Here is a 15000-nt window from a genome sequence, read left to right as displayed (position 1 = left end):
GAGTGAGTGTGTGTAGAGGATGAGGTTCTGCTGAGCTTTCATTGGCGAGGAGGGCTTTATATTGGACTGACTCTGGATCAGACTGATGGAGGTGATGAAGAGTGAGTGTGTGTAGAGGAGGAGGTTCTGCTGAGCTTTCATTGGCGAGGAGGGCTTTATATTGGACTGACTCTGGATCAGACTGATGGAGGTGATGAAGAGTGAGTGTGTGTAGAGGAGGAGGTTCTGCTGAGCTTTCATTGGCGAGGAGGGCTTTATATTGGACTGACTCTGGATCAGACTGATGGAGGTGATGAAGAGTGAGTGTGTGTAGAGGAGGAGGTTCTGCTGAGCTTTCATTGGCGAGGAGGGCTTTATATTGCACTGACTCTGGATCAGACTGATGGAGGTGATGAAGAGTGAGTGTGTGTGTAGAGGAGGAGGTTCTGCTGAGCTTTCATTGGCGAGGAGGGCTTTATATTGGACTGACTCTCGATCAGACTGATGGAGGTGATGAAGAGCGAGTGTGTGTAGAGGATGAGGTTCTGCTGAGCTTTCATTGGCGAGGAGGGCTTTATATTGGACTGACTCTGGATCAGACTGATGGAGGTGATGAAGAGCGAGTGTGTGTAGAGGAGGAGGTTCTGCTGAGGGTTCATTGGCGAGGAGGGCTTTATATTGGACTGACTCTGGATCAGTCTGATGGAGGTGATGAAGAGCGAGTGTGTGTAGAGGAGGAGGTTCTGCTGAGCTTTCATTGGCGAGGAGGGCTTTATATTGGACTGACTCTGGATCAGACTGATGGAGGTGATGAAGAGTGAGTGTGTGTAGAGGAGGAGGTTCTGCTGAGGGTTCATTGGCGAGGAGGGATTTATATTGGACGGACTCTGGATCAGTCTGATGGAGGTGATGAAGAGTGAGTGTGTGTAGAAGAGGAGGTTCTGCTGAGCTTTCATTGGCGAGGAGGGCTTTATATTGGACGGACTCTGGATCAGACTGATGGAGGTGATGACGAGTGAGTGTGTGTAGAGGATGAGGTTCTGCTGAGGTTTCATTGGCGAGGAGGGCTTTATATTGGACTGACTCTGGATCAGTCTGATGGAGGTGATGAAGAGTGAGTGTGTGTAGAAGAGGAGGTTCTGCTGAGCTTTCATTGGCGAGGAGGGCTTTATATTGGACGGACTCTGGATCAGACTGATGGAGGTGATGACGAGTGAGTGTGTGTAGAGGATGGGGTTCTGCTGAGGTTTCATTGGCGAGGAGGGCTTTATATTGGACTGACTCTGGATCAGACTGATGGAGGTGATGCCAGAACTGAACACATCTCTTCTGGATCTCGATGTTCAGCGGGCCTAGCTCAGCCCTGCAGGCGGCAGTGGATGTGTTTCTATGAACCCCTAAAATATTTTTGGCAATTTCCAATTGTAAATTTTCTACTGGTGTTTTATCCCAATTTTTAAAATTTAGTACTGGTCCCCAAATTTCACATCCATATAAAAGAATTGGTTTTATTTTTTTGAATTATATAATTTTATCCAGGGTTTAATGGGTGATTTAAGTGGCCACATCGTGATTTTATAGCATAAAAAGCCCTCCAAGCCTTTTCACTCAGTGTTTTGACAGCCAGACCGAAGCGTCCCAAAGCGCTAATGTCGATGCCCAGATAGCTATAGCTAGTGCTGTGCTGCAGGACCTGGCCTTTATACAGCGACTGGTGTTTGTGTTCCTGAGATCTGTTCTTCTTCTGGAACACCATGACTCTGGTTTTGTCCAGATTGACGGTCAGGGCCCAGTCGTGACAGTACTGTTCCAGCAGGGACAGGCTCTGCTGAAGGCCCTCAGGTGTGCGGGACAGCAGGACCAGATCATCCGCGTACAGCAGACATCTGACCTCTGACCCCTGACCCCTGACCTGTGTGTGCTGTAGAGTAAGGCCTGGGACAGTAGAGCTCTCCAGCGCTGATGCCAGATTATTGATGTAGATGTTGAATAGAGTTGGGCTCAGACTGCAGCCCTGCCTCACTCCACGGCCCTGCTGGAAGAACGCGCTTCTGTGGTTCCTGATTTTCACCGCACTTTTGCTGTTGCTGTACAGAGATTTTATAATATCAAATGTTTTTCCGCCGATGCCAATTTGTAGAAATTTTCTCTCTCTCTCACAGTAGACAGTAGAGTGGGTGGATTCATGTTCTCTGTACTAAATATTGCTCCACAATCTGTATGTGACCACGATCTCTCTCTCTCGCTCTCTCTCGCTCTCTCTCTCTCTCTCTCTCTCTCTCTCTCTCGCTCTCTCGCTCTCTCGCTCTCTCTCTCACTCTCACTCTCGCTCTCTCTCTCTCTCTCTCTCTCTCTCGCTCTCTCTCTCGCTCTCTCGCTCTCTCTCTCACTCTCTCTCTCTCGCTCTCTCTCTCGCTCTCTCACTCTCTCTCTCTCTCTCTCTCTCTCGCTCTCTCTCTCTCGCTCTCTCGCTCTCTCTCACTCTCTCTCTCGCTCTCTCTCTCGCTCTCTCTCTCTCTCTCTCTCTCTCGCTCTCTCGCTCTCTCTCTCACTCTCTCTCTCGCTCTCTCTCTGCAGGCGGTTCACATTAACAGCAGTGTGGATGAACGTGTCGAGCCCCTGGAAGAGGAGGACCACACATATGAACTGCTAGTCACCGCACAGACCAAAATCCCCAACAACACACAAAACAAGCGAGGTATGGACACTCTTACACATTTGCTACATGACTTTAGCATGGTGATGAGACCTCACACAAGCTTTATAGATTTTATTAAACATGAGCCAATTTGCACATGCCCCTTATAAATATATGATACTGTCATCACTGAAAACATGAACTACAACATTATGCTATGCTATAAGATCAGATGTTACATCTAGTCGTTCTTTGAAAGAATCAAAAAGTGATTTCAAAACGTTATTATTGTAAACTAAGACTATTAAAAATTATTTTTGATCATTGAAATGAAGCTGAAATAAAACAAGATATTAAATGAAAATGAGAAATGTTGGCTTGCAACTTAATGAAAACAAGTTGAAGTACTAAAATTACTAAAACTAAAATAAAAACGAATTAACCAGTTAACTGTGGTGTCCACTTTTTTACTGCCTTTTTTCCCTATCACATGTTTAGTAATCATTATAAATTAGGTATCATTTGAAATTGTAAACCCTCAAAATTCATCCTGTGAAAGCTGTTTTGAAATCAGACAATGCGTAAGCATGTAAATATTATTTTAAACCTTCAAGCCGGCTCCTCCCCCCTAGTGGGCGCTGTCATATTACAAAATGTACTGCTCTATTTTAGAATCAAATCTTTTTCAAATTTGACAAAACTCATATCGTCGGAGGACTGAGACTCGAGCTTCCATATTTGGTGACTATTTCGTGATAGAACTGATATTATGACAGAAATGTATTAATATTTGAAAGAGGAATGCATTAAAAAAAATCAATGAAATGTGGGTTTCACCCGGTGGCTCTTTTTGGTTTAGTGCCTAAACAAAATTTCTCAAAAAAGGTTAAAAAGTAGAAATATAAAAAGAAAACTAATAAAAAGGACAAAAGCGCAACAAAATTACTACAACCTAACTCAAATAAATATGAAAACTGAAACTAATGCTAAAATAACACCGTTTCAAATGGATAGGGAATGTCTTATAAGTGAAGTCAATCAATATATCCCAAATTTATAGGACGTGACCTTCATTTGCTATCTTTGGTTGTTTATTTTATTGTTGACATAACTTGATGTCTTTATCTCCAGATGTGGACATCTCAGCCAAGTCTTCCAACAGTGTCCTACCTCAGGTGAGAAATATCGATTATTAGGCTTGTTCCAAAACCTCACTGCCTAATTCCTACATAGGCTTATAAGGCAACATCCCAACTGCTATGACACCTCATAAGTGAGTGATTTAAAGCGCTTAAGGCATTAACACACAATGATTCACACAAGAGACTCGACTCAATGCATTCCAGCAGAGTTTAAAATTAGCATGTCACTAAGCTAATAGCTTGATACTCTTAAAACATAAAACTATGCAGCCCACACAATTATTTGGTGAAATAATACATTTTTAGTTAGATTTTTCAGTATTGAATGAAATATGCTTATGTATAATCAACATTTCTCTTGTTCGCCATCTTATATTTCTTTTCAAAGGATTGTCTCCTTTGTGAAAGATACTGTACATGCTATGCTGCTAAAACAAAGTATATTAGGAGTTCAGGTCAGGACTCTGGAGTTACCCATGATGCCTCAAAATGCTGCCTGCATAGGAAGCTTTAAGTTTTTTAAACTGAGCTTTGTTGTTTATTTACTTTTTTCAAATCGGTCACGCTGCCTGAACACTGTCTAGTGTGCAGTCAATTATCATCTGTATGCAGCATCTGTTGTGTGTGTGTGTGTGATTGCACATCTGATAAAAGCTAGAAATTCCTTAATGTGTGAATATTGGTGTTATTGTTGCAGCGAAAGACCGCCACACACATTGACCTACGACCTCCAGCGTCCAACACAAACACTCTGCAGCCGCCGGCTCCTCTTTTTAGCACAGGCCAGACGTCTGGAGGTAAGTGTGTGCATATGTGAACGCTCACTTCCTAATGACCCCGTAAACACTAAGAACTGGCCTTGACAATGTTGCTGCCATAGTAGAATAACAGTATAACAGATTAAACTACGATTTAGCAGCCAAATATGTATCAAACAAATTAGACTACATGATCTTTACTCTTTTAAATGCTTGCTTTCTGTATGCGACGTGTTCTTTTGGGCTGTATTTAAAGGATTATGTAGTATGTCATTCCTACGGAGACCCTAAAGGGACATGGGGAAAAACATGAAAAAACTTATGCATTTGCTTGCTAAACTTAAGCTTTCTCTGACAAATCTTGGCATTCACTCACATCAAGTTTTTTCCGAAAAATTCCATCACAGGTCTTTCAAATTCTGAATGCTGTATTTATTTATTTTTTGCTGTGGAACGCAAAATTTAGAAATGTTGAAGAATGTTCACACCGCTCCTTTCCATAGAATGGAAGTAGTGCCACCATCAATCTCCAATGACAAAAAATATCCTCATCACCATTAAACCACAATAAAAGTTTTCTATATTTCATTTTTGGGTGAACTATTCCAAAATATCTCCCAATTGTCAACAGTTTTGGAGCAAGAATATTGGTAGAATGGTAACACAAAAGTGGACATTTGTCCAGAGCATTTGTCTCTGTGTCCCTCTCTGATCCTCCTAAAGTCGTCACTCAGAAATCCTTGCCTAACTTAGAACAATGTTTACTCAGTGTAACACGACTCTAGTTAGCATTGCTGGCCAAGAGTTCAAGAGAAATGCCATTACGGCTTAGTTTCACTCTAAAGGTGATATAACGCCATTATATTGTAGCATGGTATAAAGTTCTTGTTCTAATATGGTTGGATTTTCATAGCATTGGTACGTGTGATAAATGCCAGTGTAAGTTATATGAAAGCCCCTGCACTCTCCTCGTGTTTCAAAACAAACAGCAGAGCGTCTCTCCTCGTCTCGTTGCCCTTCTCGTCCCTTAGACCTCAGCTGCCACCTCCACTGCCGTACTGCGCTCCGCACCTGTCAGTCACCCTGCAGGAAATCACTCTGTAGACACACACCAGCACACGCCCAAATAACAGGGTGTGAGCTTGTCATATTTCTCATGTCTGGCTCTCACAGCGGGAGCGATGTGTTGATGTATTGAGGACTTGAAGGAGGTTCTGACCTTAGTGCTTTGGAGATGAAAGCTTCATCCTGAGTGCAAAAGCATGTGTGTTTTAGACGTCCCTTCCCTCTTTTAATAAACGCTTCTCACCGTTGGCACGCACCTCCGAAGCTCTTAGCACTTAGCTGAGGAGACGCAACAGCTGAGGACTGAACTGAGCCTGTTACCCTAGAACTTTCTGACGGGTGACATTACTTCAGCTCATCAGATGTCAGCACTGCTCAAGTGTGCTTGGATGTGTTCAACTTGCTCAGTACAACACTATCTACATAGTGCACAGCCTTCTATTTAAAAAAAAAGAAGAGTGAAATAATGTCCATTATTTCAGTGTAGTGTAGTGTGGTGCGGGTATGACGTCATTTTGTAGGACAACCGGCAGTTCGCATCGCATCGCAGACGCGTAACGGCTTCAAAACATCATGAGTGGGGTAAACATGATGTATCTTATGTCGTAGAATAAAACATTTAAGTGTGTTGAGCTTCTGTTCACCGCAGACCTTATTTCAGCCATTTAACCAAAACCCCATTTACTGTAAAAAACACATTGACGTTGGGACGATGGAACCGGAAGTGCAAAAATAACTCGCTTCCGCGCTTTGGCCTACAAAGTGATGTCATACCGGCACAGCTCTTTAGACCGTATGTAGCCCCGCCCCTTTTCAGCGCTGCACTTGTTGTCTTTTGTCTTCTGGTTTGTATTTCCACTGCGATCTTACGTATTTATGAATGAAATACCCCTTTAAAATCTTCCCGGTCTACTGACATTTGTTATGACATCCGCTTCAAACATTACAAAGCTCGTGATAACTTCCGTTACCTCTACAATTAAGAAATCCACTTCACTAGCTGATTGCTCTTCTACAGCGATGCCATAGAAATATACAGAGCGACCGCAAAAAAACTAAGTTTAAAGACAATATTCTAAAGACGCTGCGCACTTCTTTCTTTGGCGCATAAGGTCTAATGTAGATAATGTGCTAAATTATGTAAGTTTGTTTTACAACAGGAAAAGTATCATAAATGTTATAGATACTTATACTTATTTCATTAAACACTGAACATGATCTGAAAAAGAGTTCTAGAAAAACCGCTTTAACTGATTGGTTTGAGATTATCTTCCAGACCAGCCTGAGCTTGTAGAACAACAAAGATCAGGAAATCATCTTAGGCTGGTTCAAATGCTGTGTCATTAAAGCCTATGTTGTCTTATACATATGTGCTTTTCACTTTTAAACATGTTACAGTATGACATCGTTGGCAAGATGCTAACTTGAAACTCTGTTGGAAGTGTTAGACTTGTGTTATTCACATGGGACGGCTATTTGTGTGGCGAGTATTTAAAGGGTTTCAGATCCGTTTCAATTCAGTTAGCATGCTGCTTAAGGTGTACATTTGTTGTTACTAGGTGACTTTTTTTTTTAAACTTCTCCAGTCATTTCAATTGGAATCTGCACAATCTACAGTTTCCTGTGAGGGGGAAAAAATCCAGACAGATTTCACTCATGAAGTTAGTTATGCGACCAACAGAAAGCTGCTTGGTTTGAAAGTGACTCCTGTGTGAGCAGTGCTTCATATTTTTCTCCTGAAATTTCACAGAATTTCTCGCTAATGTGACCTTAAAATGTTACGTAGATAGCAGATTGTGAGGCGCTAGGTTTAGAAACAGATCTACGGTGTTCTTTGGCTTGAAACATGTCCACAGTGCTTTTATTTCATTGAACATTGGATGATTTAAAACACTGCATGCATTTAGTTCCTGGAAACATTGTTCCTGTTGTTAGAGTAAACATGGAAAATGCTGTCATTGTGTAGTGTTAACGCTAAAGCCTTGGGTTTGGATGGAGAACAGCACTGACTTCATCTTCTCCAGAGGGTCTTGCTGATTTAAAATGACGTCACGTATGCATACACAGACTGAAGGCCCAGTGTGTGTGGGTGTGTTTGGGTGTGTTGCATGAGAATGTGATTAGACTCATGGTTCTGGTCTTGTGTGTCTGAATGTCCCTCGGCACACACCAGTCCCTCACAGAGTGGGCGGTTTATTCACTCACAATTCCTTGGATAGCTTGAAATATTACCTAAGCTCTCAGGAGAGAGTTGTTAAGTTGTAGTTTATTGTAAACCAAACATTAGCACTGAAATGATTTAACTTTAACAGAAACTCTCACTGCCAAACTTAACGGATCTGGTTTAGCTTCAAGATCCACATTTTACGTTGGTAATCAAAAGGTGATTGATGGTGTGGTGTGAGAATGTTACAGAACTTGTTCAGGTCAATATCTACCTAATTTAGGATCTTCTACCATATGACAGATGGATTTTGTGTTTGATTGTTATTTCCTTGTCATCAACAACGTGAGATACGTGGAACATTCCTACTTGTTTTTTTGTTTTGTTTTTTACACACATGTACAATTAAATGGATAGTGCATTATATTAACACATTTCACAATTAACACATGTGCCTTATCAACTGCACTAAAGCTGGCATTAGCGTAAACTGTCCAAGTTCTCTCTTGTAATTGTACTTAGAGGGTTGGGCAAAACGTTTTGCCTTGAAAAGGGATTTTGGTTTAACTGCCAACATGTTTATAGGTAGTGTAATGGAGGCCAGCTAGTAAGAGCTGTGCTGGTAAACTTCACTCCCCTGGGGCCGGTTGCACCAGCTGTGCGTAAGTTACAACTTAGCCTAGTTTTGACGTAAATGGGAACTAAGTTACAACTTACGAACTACTAAATATTTTTACGTTGCACCATTAAACTTAGTTTAAACGTAACTCTACGTTCCAACGAAATATTTACGGCAGCCTCCGATAAGGAGTAACGGTTGGAATAAAATATCAGACAGACTAAACTGCATCAATAAGCTCTTCTTTTACCTGACAGACTTCAATTCTTTAGACATATGATAATGCTGACATTTACACTCGCTTACATTTCAAGAGAGAGAACATTATGTGAAAAGACAACTTTGTTAGCGGCTCTTTAACACCAACCCGTCCTAAACAGCGCCGCTGTGTGCATCGGTCCATGTTGTGCATGTCAAATATCAGTCATAATCCATAAACGTACTAATATCTTATGTTTTTTGTATCAATATTTATTTATTGATGCTTATTTCATTTCAAGTACAGTTTCTGAATGTTATTTACATATAAAAACACTTAAGTTATGATCAAGTATCGTATTTAATGGAAACTTATTTTTAACGTTAGTAACGTGAGGTAAAAGATGTTAGAATGAAGGATAAACTGAAATTCACGGCAATTCGACACAACTTCTGCTCACGTATTTGAAGGCGCTTCATCGAGGCTAAACGTCATAATATGCGACTATGCATTACTTTACGGAGAGCTTACGACCTACTAGCAACGTTCTGCCTTACGAACAAATGGTGCAACGGAATATAGTACAGAGTTAGTTACAAACTAGCTAGTAGTTACTAAGCCTCTAGTGTGGACTTTACATTCCAATTTAAGAAAGAACTTACGAACGGCTGGTGCAACCCTACCCTGGCCTTAAGTGGCATACTAGGGGTTGACGCTAGAGCAGGGTTAGCCAAACCGATTGGCTATTGTTTTCAAGTAATCCGAGCACCCTAATTAGGTGGTTCAGAAGTGTCTGATCACAGTTGGAGTTAAACTCTTGCACTGGAGGCTGTGCTCTTTAGAGTCCTTGTTAAGACCGCCTGCCTCCCATGTTGGTTGACCCTGGTTCAAATCCCGCTCTGAGGACCACTTACATTGGTGCCGTGACCCAGATGGAAATTAGGTTTAGGCGGGTTTGTGTTACATATGCCTGCTAGCAAGTTAACCCCACTTCTCTGCCTACAAGTGGCACACTTGCTTCATGCTGGTTTGAATCCCACTCGTAGTGGGAGGACTAGTTACACTAGCTGCCGGAATAATAATAAATCCTGTTTAATTGCACCAGAGAAGCTATGAAAGTAACAGTGTCACCCCCTTGAGGTTTGTTACTTCCAGTATTGAAAGATTCATGTCCAGTATTGTACAGGTGTATGTTTGTATACTTGCATACAGAATGTTTCTGACCTGACATGGCTGACTTGTTTTTCTGGTCATCAAACACCACATGCAACTGCAGGATATCTCTCTGGTATGGTGGCTGTTTGCCCAGCTATCTGGGTCATATCTGAATCCTATGGTTGGATTTATCTCATGATTTGTGTGTTTGCAGTGTTCTGTTTAGGCTAGAAACAGAGTCTACGCAAGAGCACAAGCACAGATGTGAATGTTGGCCAAATTGCAATTTTACATTCCCATACTTGCATTTTTTATAAGGGGCGATAGAGTTTCCTTGAAATGTCTGTCTAACTGCATCCAAAATGGCATACAGTCTGAGTAGCTACTATATAAAAAAACTAAAAAAATATGTTCTATATAGTATGAATGTGTGTAGAATGGACGTGCTACATCTGTCATGTTATCATTGTCATGTCACTTGGAGGCGTCAGTTGTTGTCGCGTCAATTCCATTCACAAAGCCTCATGGGATAGTAAAGTGCCCATCAGATGCACACTTCAGAATCTCAGTGGAAGTAGTAGGTCATCCAGGGACTCAAACCCAACAGTTTATGTATGAATTCGGACATACTACTATTTTAACATACCGTTTCCCCTTACTATATAGTAGGGAAGGCATCTTTGGATCTTTAAAAATAACTTTTTGTAACTAATTCGGCAAGATCCTTTGCTCCAGCATAACAGTTGTTGAACTTAGAGAAAACTCATTATAGAAGAAGGCGGTTTGAACTAATGTACGTTATAGTGCTCCCTGTGGTGATGCTGAGAATGCATCTCTCTCTTGAAATCAAGCTAGCAAAGAAGGGTTCATGTCCCTGCCTATAGTATGTTTCAGGCCAGAGAGAGAGTGCAAGAAGAGATCTGTAAGTGTGCTACTCCAGGACAAGGATTTTTCACAATCACAAAGCAGGGATTTAATTTTTAAGAACCCAATGCAGAGGTGTGGTAAAGAGGTGTTTGTGAGAAAGAGCGTGTGTGTTTCTTTGAATCATTTCTGTGGGATCCTGTTTCAGGCTTGCCACTCATAATGAAGGGAATCCTTAGTGAGGCATAACTTCTCTGGAAGCAAGCCTTATAAAGCTGTCTGCTTGTTAGGAGGGAGTGAGAGGGAGAGAGAGGGAGTGAGAGGGAGTGAGAGGGAGAGAGAGGGAGAGAGAGAGAGAGACAGAGGGAGAGAGGGAATAGAACAAGCAAGTCACAAACAGATCTCTATGGAGAAATGTCAGCTGCTTATAGACTGCGCTTGGAATTCTGTAACTCTGGCACTTTGAAATTGGTGAGCCAAACTTTCATTCTTTCTTTTTCTCTCTTTTCCAGTCAGAAAACAATAACAGATCTGTTTTAGGCACTGGACAGTAGAGTGGGTGGATTCATGTTCTCTGTACTAGATATTGCTCCACAATCTGTCTGTAACCACAATCTCTCTCTCTCTCTCTCTCTCTCTCTCTCTCTCTCTCTCTCTCTCTCTCTCTCTCTCTCTCTCTCTCTCTCTCTCTCTCTCTCTCTCTCTCTCTCTCTCTCTCTCTCTCTCTCTCTCTCTCTCTCTTAACAGAGAGCTCATCGCATGGTCAGGATATTAGCGCTGCTGTTCCTGAGCAGTTCACTGGTCTGCTTCACGGTTCTTCGCCGGTGGTCGACTGTCGGGAGGAAGCATTCACACTGCCGTCCTCTACAGGGAAGTCCGGTGAGGCTTCCAACACTTCCACGTCTGCGAGCTCCGCTTCCCATCCCAAATCAGCGGTCATCGTGGAAACCATTCTCCAGGACACTGACCCCAAAGCTATCTACGCCACGGTCAACAAAGAGCCGCGAGATTCACCGAAACGCAACTCGCCGGCCCGCGATCCTCCGTTGACGAGAAGGATGCCTCCGCCGGGGGATCTGAAGCTTGCGCGTAGCCTTTCCAAGTCCGACTCCGACCTGCTGGTGTCCCCGCCCGGTGAGGAAGAGACGGGATTGGGTGGGAGAAGTGAGTCCGTGTCCAACTGCAGCACCGCCAAGAGAAGGCTGGAAAAATCACCGTCCTTCACTTCAGAATGGGATGAGGTAAGAGCTCCCCCAAGTGGCCTGGATGTACAGTCTTTCTTGCATGCTATACGACACACAAAAAATAGGAAATATCATAATTTCAGACACCAACATTTGTGCAAGAAATGCTATTGAGTGCCATTTTCCAAATTTCGGCAGAAAGATTTAAAATGTATTTGTTCAGGATGTCTGAATGTGAAATTGTTCTTTGTTGTGTATTCTTTAGCTCTTTGTGGCTGTTGTGAACTGGTGAACAGCCAGTTTGAGACTCACTTAAAGATCATTAGTTTAGGAACATTTGTTTCGGAAAAGAATTATTCCTAATTTAAAAGTAGTATTTTCAGTTTCAGTTTTCACTTAGGGGTATTACTGAAGGTAAATCTTTATTTTAATTGCAAGTGTTTTGGGGATGTTGATGGACTCGATCTACTCCATCTGTGTTTTGATCATCGTTCTGAACGTGATCCAGACGTGGTCTTTGACAAAAAAAAAACACACTATTTTCTCTGTTCTTTTTTTTAATATATATTGCATATTCAGATATTCATACAATAAAATATTCTGGTTGCCTTGAAACTTTTGTGAAAATGATCAAAAATGCTGGCAACATTTTAAATGGGAAAGCGTTAATGGCACAGATAATTGTTAGTCGCTGAAGTCCATTGGGAAGTATGTTGGAGATGCAGGGAATGAATGGTAAATGGTGACCTTTTCAGTCCATCATTTCTCTTTGTGCTATGACTGAAAGGGAAATGTAAATGCAGAATTGGGTTCATACAAGCCATCCTCTCTTCCAGTGTAATATCTTATGCTGTCTGACAGCTGTTGTGGAATTTAAAGCTGAATTCCTTCTTTCCGTGTGACACCGTTTTGTACATGTTCTGTGGGTGTTAAAGGAATGCTCTGGCTATAGTACACCTCATCTTTGCTATTGAAGTTATTTCCAGTCTTTCCAGGTAAGTTTCACACAGTGTTCAAGCGTGGATACTTCCAAGATTTGAGGTGTTGTAAATTCCTTGTTTACATGGAGCTAAGCAGATTGTTTGCCAGACCATTGTCTTGAATCAGCAGAAGAACATACATTTGTCTCTTTCCAGTGGTCTGCATATGTTCACTGTAAAACGATAAAAAACGGCCAACAGCAGTCTAAACAAAAGACATCTGTTATGTTTTTACCTGACACTAGGTGCATGATAAGCCTCGTCCACTCAGAACAGTAGTCCCACTGCAAAACATAACTGTTTGGTTAATAACACACTTTTTTTAAATGAATGTAAGTGTTTTAATAAAATTATGAGTTTATCATTTCTACCTAAACACAATGAAAGTGAACAATGCTCACGTCCAGTTGAAGTTTTTAACCCTAACTGCAATTTTCGCTGTTGATTGAGCTTAACCGACCATTGCTTTAAAGATTGCATGTCCTGTTTGGGCATTTCTTCAAGAAGAATGTGAAAGGAAATGTCTGTTATCCAATCAGAATCAAGCTTTCGCCATTACCGTACCTTTGGCTTCAATCTGAAGATCTAGACATTGGATACAAACACTCAGGGACTCATGCACAGTTTCCATCTCCTGGTCTTGCACTCTTACAGACGAGACGGTCACAGGTAACAGAAGACTGTTGCCAAACACGCTCTAGTTCCACTCAAGTGTGCAAATTAGGGATGTGCGATATATCAGCCACCATATCGGTATCGGCCGATATATGATCATTTTTAATGTTATTGTTATCAGCCTGATAAGAAAATTTGGCCTATATATTAAAGCCGATAAATATTTCCTTCAGCTTCAGATGCGCACTGTTTGAATCACTTCAAAAAAGGAAAATACAGTTCAGTGCAACATGTGCAGCGCAAGTCTGTCATATCGGCTACATAACATTATAATAAGAACATTATAATTGAGTGTTTGGAACATGGCTTTTATTGGTGAGACTTTTGTTTTTGTAATCGGGCTCTCAAAATATATAGAATTTGGATTTAGATTTATTGGCCAATATGTCGGTTATTGGCTTTCAAATGTTTGGTTATCGGTCAAAATGTTCATATCGGTGCATCCCTAGTGCAAATGAACAGCTGAGAGATATCAAGAGGCACAAACGCCATGATTGTTTTTGTTGTGAGGCCCGTGAGATACTCTGACTATCTATAAAATGGACCTAGCATGAAAAGTAGTTGAAATACATAAAATGTCTATATTTGATAATCTGTTGAAATATTCAATGGCATTAATAATATTTTTCTTTTTATTATTATTATTTTTGTTTAAGTGAAGACGTATTTAACGGTCTGCCACATTTTGAACACAACTCTGTTACCAAGTTATTTCTGTTTAATTTTAAAAGTTGACTTTTGGCAAAATGGCAAAATCACACTATCAGGGTTTTAAACCTTTTTCACATATGTCCCAGATTTTGGTAAAATGATACCAAATATATTTTTTGGCTTTCTTGAGGTAGACAAACACGGCGTCTTGTGACGTACATCCGAGTGAAATGGATTATCAGAAAAGAAAATGTTGGATGGGATGTTCAATCCATTAGTTTCTGATGGATGGAGGCAGTTTTGAATGCGAGCTTCCAGATGATTGTAAGAAATGGACTAATACTTGTTTGGAGAAGTCCTGCAGACATTAACAGAGAGAAGTTTGTCTCTTCACTGGAATATCAAGTTATGACATTTTGATTTAAAATTTGCTAAATGAAACATGCATGATGAATCGTTCACAATAAGATCTGTACCATTCAAAATAGAAATTTGGTGATTTCATTGATTTCAGAAATTTCCATTTCATACAGACTTTAAGCACCTCCTTTCACTACCCATTTGTTGAAAAGGCAAAGAAATGATTTCTATTTGTTTTCTTATTCTTATTTTTAAGCTCTATTTTGCACCTTTGTAGAAAGTGTCTTATGTCATACAGTATTGTTTTCTCCTAGTGTGTAACAAAGCTCAGGCAGAATTGTATTACACCTTTAAACAGTTTTTGGATCTGCTAGAATAGTAGCTTTCATAATGATCAACGCTGTGACCAAGTTTTTCTAATTTTATAATGGTTTCTCTGTCTTTATCATGACCTTATCACCATGACGATGACCTTACTCTGTGGGTCAGGAGACATGTCCTCTATACAATAACAACCTAATCTGATGTATTGAAGCATCACCTGTGGGGTGTCTTCACTTGAGACAT

General features: G+C 41.0%; 1 protein-coding gene across 21 annotated transcripts in view; it reads left to right on the top strand.

Moving 5' to 3' along the window:
- Positions 1 to 15000, top strand: part of anks1aa (ankyrin repeat and sterile alpha motif domain containing 1Aa) — a 127801-nt gene that overhangs the window by 60468 nt on the left and 52333 nt on the right. For 18 of the 21 annotated variants that reach the window (XM_077204665.1, XM_077204671.1, XM_077204662.1 and 15 more), the window contains 4 exons: positions 2557 to 2677; positions 3749 to 3792; positions 4457 to 4556; positions 11331 to 11824. In XM_077204665.1, coding sequence (XP_077060780.1) covers positions 2557 to 2677; positions 3749 to 3792; positions 4457 to 4556; positions 11331 to 11824 — 759 coding nt within the window. Of the gene's footprint in view, positions 1 to 2556; positions 2678 to 3748; positions 3793 to 4456; positions 4557 to 10873; positions 11055 to 11330; positions 11825 to 15000 lie in introns of those variants that run through there. The other 3 variants (XM_077204676.1, XM_077204675.1, XM_077204674.1) reach the window with 1 other exon arrangement.

Source organism: Siphateles boraxobius, unplaced genomic scaffold (genome assembly GCF_051911475.1).
Source record: "Siphateles boraxobius isolate OS27281-9 unplaced genomic scaffold, OSU_SipBor_1 50, whole genome shotgun sequence".
Classification (NCBI taxonomy): domain Eukaryota; kingdom Metazoa; phylum Chordata; class Actinopteri; order Cypriniformes; family Leuciscidae; genus Siphateles; species Siphateles boraxobius.
This window is presented reverse-complemented; position numbering and strand designations above follow the sequence as displayed.